Raw genomic sequence first — 10082 nt, 5'->3', positions numbered from 1 at the left:
AGATCCTCCAAGGAGCTCGAGAAGTTACGATCCAAGCCCGGCGTCTAAACTCCTATTTCCTTCAATATCCTGATAGTTTACCCGGCAGAGTTTCTGACCCGACTCGTCCGTTTCGTCCGGGTTGCATCATTGGCGCCGTCTGTGGGAAATTCTGAGTTCTAAGACGTTGATATGGCTCCTACCAGAAGAACAGCAAATCAAAACAACACTCATGTTCAAGGAGAAAGCAACACTCGTATCTCTGGTGCTGATGGTCCTCCCCCTAATGGTCCTCAGCCTACCATTCATTTAACCACCGAGGAGTTACAGAAGATTATAACTGATGCTGTTAAAATGGCCACGGCAAAGAAGGCCACTTCTCACCATGCCAGTCATCCCGAGCAACAACATGAACAGCCGCGAAGGGAAGAAAGAAGGGAAGAGGAGGGGGAATCGAGCGTGGGTTCTAATTCTCCCACTGTTGCGGAAGAATTGGAAGAATTAAGGAAAAAAGTGAAAGTGTTAGAAGGGCATGTTGGTTCTAAAGGCAACGCTCCGGTTGCAAAAGGTTGCCCATTTTCTGACATCATTGTTCGAGAACCATTACCCGGGCATTTCAAGTCGGCTAAAATCAAGGACTACGATGGGAGTTCTGACCCCGAAGAGCATCTCGCTCGTTTTGAAAACATGGCTATGTTGCATTGTTATGGGGACCAAATTAAATGCAGAGTATTTCTAACCACTCTGATTGACTCGGCTCAAAGGTGGTTTGAGGGTTTAGCTCCTCAGAGTATTCTTTCTTTCGAAGATTTTCAGAAGGTGTTCTTACATCAGTTCAGCAGTAGTAAGAAATATAAAAGAACCGCCTTTAGCCTATTCGAGGTAAAGCAGCGCCCGGAGGAAACTCTAAGGGCTTATATCAAAAGATTCAACCGAGTAGCCTTAGACGTGCCTGCTTGCGCTCCCGAAACGAAAACTACTGCCTTCACGCAAGGATTGCTAGAAGGGGATTTCTTCCGCTCCCTCACCAAAAAACTACCCGGAGATTTCGAAGATCTTTTATCCCGGGCAGAAAAGTACATCAATATGGAAGAAGCCCAGCACCAGAAGAGAGAAGCATTGAAGAGAGCAAGGGGAGACCGGGCTGTCAGACCTGAGGAAAGAAATAACAAGAGGAATGGTGCCGGGCATCTTTCTCATGTTCCCTTGAGAAATGCCCGGGGTATGGAAGTTCAAGAATGCAGTTCGGATGTGGCCCCACTCCCTAGTATCACACCCCGACCGGTCCGATCAGAGAAGGTCAGATATTGCACCCTACATAAAGAATGCTCCCACAACACGAATGAATGCCGATCCCTAAGGAAGGGATTTAAGAAGCATGCTGAGCCGGAATCTCGCCCTACTCGGGAGGAGCCCAGGTCGCCGCCCTGGGTATCACGGCGACCTGGACCGAATGTTCCTAGGAGATCGGCTATCCCCAGTGGAAGCAGGAAAACAGAAGGGAACTCTCGGGAAGAAAAAAGCAGACAAGTGGAACGAGAAGACCTTCCCCCTATCCGGGGAGTGATCAAAATGATTTCGGGAGGATCTACCGATGGTGACTCCAACCGAGCCAAGAAAGCTAGGGGTACAAGAGTGTGTTTAGAAGTTGATGGGAGAAATCGAAGTGAGCCGGTTATTAGTTTTGGCCCGGAAGACCTCAGAGGAGTCAGCCTACCTCATAATGATGCTCTGGTTATTCAGGCCCGGGTCGCTAATTATGATGTGTTGAGAGTTTTTGTGGATAATGGGAGTTCTGTTAATGTTATTTTCAAGGAAGCCCTGGTCCAGATGGATTTACATGAATATCCGCTGGACGTAGTTGCGACGGCTCTGTTCGGCTTTGCCGGTCATGCTGTATACCCTGAAGGGGAAATCATTTTACCCCTAACACTTGGAAGTGGAGATTTGAGGAAGACAGTTATGACAGTTTTCACCATAGTAGATGCCCCATCTTCGTATAATGTAATCCTTGGAAGGCCAGCTATGAACGAGATGAGAGCTGTAGCCTCCACTTATCACCAGAAGATCAAGTTCCCGATACGAGGGCAGGTGGGAGAGGTTAAAGGAGACCAACCCTCATCCCGGAAATGCTATGGTGAAACAATCCGAGTAGACCAGAAAAGGGCGAGAAGGGAGGACAGGGGAAAGAAAATGGCCCAGGGAGCAAAGGAGGTAGAGGGAAATGAAGTAAATTTTGTGGCAGAGGACGAGCAAGAGGTGGTCGAAATAAAACCAGGAAAAAGTATCCGAGTGGCCCGAGACCTGGAAGACTCCACCCGGGTAAAACTCCTAGCCTGTTTAAAAACTAATATCTCCATTTTTGCATGGTCCCAACAGGAACTTGTGGGAATATCACCCAAAGTAGCCGAGCACAAACTAAACATCATCCCCGGATCTCGACCTATAAAACAGAAGAAGAGGCACTTCGGGCCCGAAAAAGACAAAATCATAGAAGGGCAGGTGAAGGAAATGTTGGGAGCCGGCCACATCAGGGAAGTCCAATTTCCCACATGGCTCTCTAATGTGGTCCTTGTCCCTAAAGCCACAGGGAAGTGGAGGATGTGTGTAGATTTCCGGGATCTGAACAAAGCTTGCCCGAAGGATTGTTATCCGCTTCCTCGAATCGATCAGTTGGTAGATTCAACTTTCGGCTTTGAGTTACTAAGTTTCATGGATGCATATCAAGGGTTATCACTAAATCCCCTTGGCCCGAGAAGATCAAGATAAGGCCAGTTTCATCACTTCTGGGGGTACCTTTTGCTATGTGGTCATGCCGTTTGGATTGAAAAATGCCGGGGCCACATACCAACGCCTCATGAATCAAGTCTTCCAAAAGCAGATAGGCAGGAATATTGAGGTATATGTGGATGATATCTTGATTAAGACTCGAGAAATGTCTTTTTTTATTGATGATTTGACAGAGACTTTTGCCACATTGGAAAAGTATGAGATTAAGCTCAACCCGGCCAAATGTGTGTTCGGGGTCAAGAGTGGAAAGTTTCTGGGTTTCATGGTTACAGACAGAGGAATTGAAGTCAACCCGGAAAAGATAAAAGCTGTGATTGACATGCCCTCCCCTCAATCTACTCGGGATGTACAGAAATTGACCGGGAGGATTGCTGCTTTGTCCCGATTCATCTCTCGATCTGCTCACCGGAGTTATCCCTTTTTCCAAGTCCTCAGAAAGGCCCAGAAGTTTGGTTGGAATAAAGGGTGCGAGCAAGCTTTCCAAGACTTGAAAAAACACTTATCCGAGTTACCTGTTTTGGTAAAGCCGGAGCCGGGGGAAAAGTTGTGGATTTATTTGTCTGCTACTGAACATGCTGTCAGTTCTGTTCTCATCAAGAAAGAAGGGACAGATCAGAGGCCCGTATATTATGTTAGTCACGCCCTCCGAGGAGCAGAGTTGAAATATAGTGAAATGGAAAAAATAGCTCTAGCCTTGGTAATGACTGCCCGAAAATTAAGGCCATACTTTTTGTCTCATCCGATAGTGGTCCTCACCAATTCCCCACTTGGAAGAATAATGACACATTCGGAAGTCTCAGGAAGAATGGTGAAATGGACAATAGAGCTGGGGGAATACGACATCGAGTATCAACCCCGGACCGCTATCAAAGCTCAGGCTCTGACAGACTTCTTGATAGAAATGATCCAACCGACAGAGGAGGAAGTGTGGAGAGTCTTCGTTGATGGCGCTTCAAATCTATCCGGATGCGGAGTTGGAGTGGTCATAATAGCCCCGTTCGGGGAAAAGATAAAATTGGCCTTGAGAATCGATTCCCGGGTTACAAATAACGAAGCTGAATATGAAGCTGTTTTGTCAGGATTACAAGCCGCCCAAGAAGTTGGAGCCTCCCGAGTAATTATTTACTCTGATTCTCAGTTGGTGGCACAACAAATTAAGGGTGCTTACGAGGCCAAAGATGAAAAAATGCTCAAATACTTGAAACTCATAACAGCCCGAGCTGCCATTTTTACCGACTGGAGCATCGAACAAATACCCCGGGAAGAGAATGAGGAAGCCGATAGTCTGGCCAAGTTAGCTGCTTCTATGTCCGAAGTAAATACCCGGGAAATCATGTGTTTTACCCGATTGGTACTATCTGTGGATGAGGCATCACCTACCCAAATAAATTCATGGATGACTCCCCTGATTGAATACATAGTCCATGCCAAGCTTCCGATTGACTGAGTTCAGGCTTTAAAGGTAAAGAAGCAAGCACCCAGGTTCACTCTATTAAACAACACTCTTTACAGGCGATCATACCTGGGTCCTCTGTTGAAATGTATCTCAGAAAGTGAAGTAGAGTACATCCTCCGGGAAATTCACGAAGGGTGCAGTGGAGAACACTTGGGAGGGATGGCCCTGTCTCGAAAAGCCCTATTAGCAGGATTTTGGTGGCCCCGGATGGATCAAGATGCCGCCAGACTAGTCCGAAAATGCCAGGGTTGCCAACGTCATTCCAATCTTCACCATCGCCCAGCTGCAAGTATGCAACCAATCTGCGCCTCATGCCCTTTTGATCAATGGGGTCTAGATATAGTGGGCCCCTTCCCAATGGCCCGGGCACAAAAAAGATTTCTCCTAGTAGCTATTGATTATTTCTCCAAGTGGGTGGAAGCTGAGCCATTAGCCAGGATTACTGAAGACGAAGTCATGAAATTTCTTTGGAAAATCATTGTTTGCAGATACGGCATCCCTAGGAAGCTAATTTCCGACAATGGAAGACAATTCCAAGGAAAAAAGATCACCTCCTGGTGTCATGAAATGAAGATTATTCAATCCTTCACCTCAGTAGCCTACCCTCAGGCTAATGGCCAGACGGAAGTAACTAATAGGATCCTCGTGAAAGCACTGAAAACCTGGCTCCACGGAAAAGGAAAAGATTGGGTGGAGGAATTGCCAAGTGTTTTATGGGCTTACCGAACTACTCCTCGATCATCTACTCTGGAAACACCCTATAGCCTTGTCTATGGGTCAGAAGCAGTCCTGCCAGTGGAGATCGGGCAATCTTCTATTCGGATAGAGTCCTACCCAAATCACAATGATCAGTCCCGGGCCATTGAACTTGATCTGGTTGAAGAAAGGCGAGACAGAGCTAACATTCGAATGGAAGCTTATCGTAGCCGGGTAATGAAATCCTATAATAAGAACGTTCGGGTGCGAAACTTTCAGATAGGGGACTTGGTCATGAAAAAGGTGAAACCGGTAGGCGATGTAGGGAAATTGGAAGAAAAATGGGAAGGACCCTTCAAAATAATTCAAAGAATCAGTTCTGGTGCAGCTTATTATCTTGAAGATTCTCTGGGACAAACTCTCAAAAGGCCATGGAATGCTTTTCATTTAAAGAGATATTATGTGTAAAAAACGCTTGTATCTACTGATTTCTACATCAAATAAAAAGATTGTTCGAGAAAGCGTGCGAATACTTTCAAGTCCAGGGACCCGTACCCTGGCCCGGTGGACCCGTACCCCGGTTATACTTTCAAGTCCAGGGACCCGTACCCTGGCCCGGTGGACCCGTACCCCGGTTATACTTTCAAGTCCAGGGACCCGTACCCTGGCCCGGTGGACCCGTACCCCGGTTATACTTTCAAGTCCAGGGACCCGTACCCTGACCCGGTGGACCCGCACCCCGGTTATACTTTCAAGTCCAGGGACCAGTACCCTGGCCCGGTGGACCCGTACCCCAGTTATACTTTCAAGTCCAGGGACCCGTACCCTGGCCCGGTGAACCCGTACCCCGGTTATACTTCAGTCCCCGTACCCTGGCCCGGTGAACCCGTACCCCGGTTATACTTTCAAATCTAGGAATGTCGGGGAAACCGTTATCAAATGCGATAAAGAGATCTCATTAACAAAGAAGATATTTACAGAGTGCCCGGAACCCGGGAGTAAAAAAAAAAAAAACAACAAACAAACTTGTTTTATTTGGGATCCTGCTCCTTGTTCTGCTCCTCCTCCTCTTCTGGGAGAGAGGCTGCTGCTTTCTCTAAGTCTGGAAAATCTTCCTGGTCAGCTGGGACCAAACCCGCCTCCTCGAATTGTTCCAGGCACTTGTTGAAGCCCTGTTCAAAGTACGGGAAGGCTTTCTTAGCCAACATCAGCTTGAACTCAGAAGATTTTAAAAAGTTGGTCATCTGCTCCTCCTGAGCAGTCTTAAGAAGGGATACGGCAGCCTGGAGACCATCAGCTCGAGCACAGGAGGACTCGGCTTCCTCCCTTAACGCTTGTGTCTCTGCTCAGGCCGCTGTCAGCTCTGCCCGCATCAAATCCATTTGCTGCTCCCAGACAGCCCTCTCCCGAGCCAACACATGCTCGTGAAGCTCGCTCAAACGACCCACCTCCTCTCGGAGTTTAGCATGCGTCTCCTGGGCCGAGGTAGCCCGAGCATTGGCCCCTTTAGCTACGATAGCTACTCGCTCGTAAGAATGTACGAGCACCTGCAGGCCCTGAAAATATTGTGCAAACTTGGGGATAAAGCGAGAAAAGAGAGAGAAAGGGAGAGAAGAAAAAAGGGGGGGGGTTTTACAATTTCCTGAACTTACAGAAAAAACTCGGGACGTTCCTTCGCAGAGAAGCACGTTGGGATGAAGTCCCTGAAGGTGTGCCACCTCGTCAGGACGAAGAAGGCCTCGGATCATTTTAAGAAGGTCCGCACCAATATCTTCCCCGAAGATGTTGGGAATAACCCAAGGCCTTCCCCCAGAGGGCCCGGTAGAAGAACCTGTCATAGGAGGAGACCGGACGATCCTCCTCGACATCATCCTCTACTGCCACCACCGTTTCCTAGATGGCTTTCCTCTTTCGTTGATTAAGAGGAGTTGGATCCTCTTCGGTAGATGGGACGGAGGATTCTTCCTGGGGAAGAATGGGTTCCTCACGAACCATCATTTCTGCTTCATCCCCCTGTCCTTCAGTTTCCCGGGCTTCAGCCAATGCCCGGGCTTGGCGTTCTTCCTCCTCTTGAGTTTCCTGAGCTTTTTTCTCAGCCCGGGCTCTTTTTTGTTCGGCTTTTCTCTTAGCCGCGGCCTCCTGGAAACTCGCCCTGATCATGTCTTCGGCTGCATTACGAAAACAGCACGTCAGATGACCAAGCAAGTAAAGGATACATAAAGGGAAATAATGGTAAGATAATACTTTACCAGCCTGCGACCCGGGGTGATTGAACTCATCTATTATCTTGTCCACGGGGTCTTCAGGCCGAGACCCAATCCCATAATGAATCAAGTTATCCCCCCCGATCAACACAGAGGAAAGATAAGATTGTTTTTCTAGGGCCCCCCAGGCTTGGATAAAAGGAGGGAGGAGTTTGTAATCCCGGGGAAGCTCGGGTTGAGAGGGCATAGCAGAAAGAAAGCCCAAGGCAGTGGTAGGGAGAGTCGGGAATTGAAGAAAGAAAAATTTTGTCTTCCATCCCTTCAGAGAGGAAGGGATATCAATCAAGAACCGGTAATGCATCCGGGCCATAAAAGAAAAGACCCCATCATTTAGCCGACAAGAATAAAAATAATGAAAAATTGAAGAATTGATTAGAAGTTGTTTCATACGGAACAGTACAAAAGTAGCAGCCATAATATGAAAAGCATTAGGGTGGAGGTGATTGAGGGGAAGGTTGAAAAATCGGGCAACTCCTTCAAAGAAGTGGTGTATCGGGAAGCGTAGACCACTCTTGAGCTGCTCAAGAAAGAAAGCATGATAGCCGGGGGGAGGGGTATCTGGGTGATCGTTCGGTCCGGGAATTTTGATGTCATAAGTAGAAGGGATGGAGCCCAAAGATCTCAACTCCTCTATACTACCCGGGCGAAGGGTAGAAGTCACAGTGGAAAACCATGGGAGACTTGTGGCCTTCTCTTTTCCCTTACCCTGGGTACCAGCAGGTCGAGAAGAAGAAGTTTTGGATTTTTTAAGGGGTCGAGAATGGGAAATGGGAATGCCTACTGGAAGGCGAACGGAGGTCTCAGAAGGGGTCGGGGAGTTATCCTCCGATCGACCCCTGACATTTTTGCCGGACGTAGAAGATGTGGAATTTGACATAATGAAAAGGATAAATGAGGAAAAGAGACTTACTAGGAAGAAATGGAGATGGTGACCGGTTGTCGACAAATGGAAAGATCGCCGGAATAACACCCATGCGACGAAAAAGATCGAGAAAAGAATTTGGCAGAGCTTCGCTACAAGGGAATTTGCAAGTGAATTTTGAAAACCAGTCATATACTATATATAGGAGAAGAGAGTGATCTATACCGTTGATCTAAAGCAGATCGAACGGACCAGATCAGCCTCGAAAATTGGGCGGCATCAGTGGGCGGGATATTCGAAAAGACGTGAGCACAAATCGAGAAATTATAGTCATTCACTTGCTCGGAATACGAACAGTTCCTGACAGCTCGTCAGAGGGGGATGCGTCGTTCTGACATCGCATTAAATGATCAGGGAAGGCTAAGCCCCGGCGTATTATCCCAAGCCCGGGTGGTACGAAGCCCCGGCGTATTATCTTAAGCGCGGGTGGCACGAGGACCCGGCGATCAATTAATAGCGTATGATTTTCCTGTTTATTGATTCTTAATCTATGCCGGCTTGTTCACAAAAGATATAAAGTAGCAAGATACATTAAAATTTTTATTAAGGAAATGGTCGGCGTCGTATTACAGCTATTTTAGAAGATACATAATCCTGCCATTCATTCATCCAATCAGTCAACTCTTGAAAGTAAAGATTGGTGAAGGACTCGGCGGTTGAAATCTTGTTCAAATGATGCCACTCCTTCCACAGCATAGCATGCAACAGAGCTTGGTCGGTGGCTAGGTCTGCAATTCGAGCTATTTCAAGCTCTCGCCTATATTTCCTCGCCACTGCTCTCTGTGCGCGAGTAAGAGCCAGGCCATTCTGGTAAGCGATGGTAATATCTTGAATCTTGCACCAAGTGAAAATAACCTTTACTTCGATATACTCTTTGACAGTTCTTTTTAGATTCTCCACGTAAGGACGTAGCTCGGCTGGTATTTGGCTATGTGCACCAACGGAAGAGACTGTACTGCTGCAGACACTGGAATCACTTGAGTTCGACATGATGAACTAATACTCATTTCATCCATATCGTCTTATTTATAGGAAGGCGACATTTAATGTTGAAGAAGGTAAAGAGACCCTAGGCAATTGAAGCACCTTCCTATTTACCCAAAGGGAAAGTTGATCACCATCATTGACTGAATACATAAACGGTCAGGATTAGTCTTGAATATGGAGCAGAGCAGACGGAAGGACGTGCACGAATATCTAGGTGTTATAACCTTGGAATATGAAACGATTGTCGTCGACATAAATAAGCATGCATCATAATAATCCTCATGAATTGACCGGTTACACTAACCAACGAAGCATATTAGCCCGGGAAACGCAAGGTCCCGGCACTATCTACAGGCTCGAATAATGTGAGGCCCCGGTATTTTCTTATAAGCTCGGATGGTACAAAGACCCGACATTTGATTTCGAGACTAGGATACTATTGTTTATTGACTATCAGTACCTATTTGCGTGCAGGAGATAAAGAAACATAAGACACGATAATTAATAATTTTTTATTATTAAAGAAAGATTCGACGAACTGTTACATTATCCATTATTGAAGATACAGAAATTTGCCATTCAGTTAGCCAGTCGGTCAATTCATGAATCCGAAGATTGATGAAGGACTCAGCAGTTAAGATCTTTTCCAATTGATGCCATTCTTTCCACAGCATCATGTGTAACAGAACCTGGTCGGTAGCCAGATCTGTAACTCTACCCATTTCAAATTCCCGGGTGTACTTCCTTGCTCTTGCTCTTTGTGCTCGAGTAGGAGCCAAGCCGTTCCGGTAGGTATCATTCAGGTCTTGAACCTTGTACCAGGTAGACATGACCTTCACCCAGATTAATTCTTCAATCGTCTTCTTCAAATCCTCCAGATGAGGACGCATTGCGTTGGTTACTAAGACGTGTGTGCTACTGCAATTAGTGGAGTCACTTGAAGACATGTTGAACTGATGTTCACCTTTCATTTCTATTCCCTTATTTA

The 10082-nt window shown here is 46.7% G+C and overlaps 1 protein-coding gene across 1 annotated transcript; it reads left to right on the top strand.

Moving 5' to 3' along the window:
• Positions 1-171: 171 nt before the first annotated feature.
• LOC142528421 (uncharacterized) lies at positions 172-2748 on the top strand. The gene has a single exon (XM_075633470.1). It carries the CDS (start codon positions 172-174, stop codon positions 2746-2748), a length of 2577 nt encoding a protein of 858 aa, XP_075489585.1.
• The last annotated feature ends 7334 nt before the right edge of the window (positions 2749-10082 follow it).

The sequence above is a fragment of the Primulina tabacum genome, chromosome 16 (genome assembly GCF_025594145.1).
Source record: "Primulina tabacum isolate GXHZ01 chromosome 16, ASM2559414v2, whole genome shotgun sequence".
NCBI lineage: Eukaryota > Viridiplantae > Streptophyta > Magnoliopsida > Lamiales > Gesneriaceae > Primulina > Primulina tabacum.
This window is presented reverse-complemented; position numbering and strand designations above follow the sequence as displayed.

Excerpts from the sequence above, each read along its gene's own strand:
- LOC142528421 (XM_075633470.1), top strand. The coding sequence starts at position 172 with ATGGCTCCTACCAGAAGAACAGCAAATCAAAACAACACTCATGTTCAA.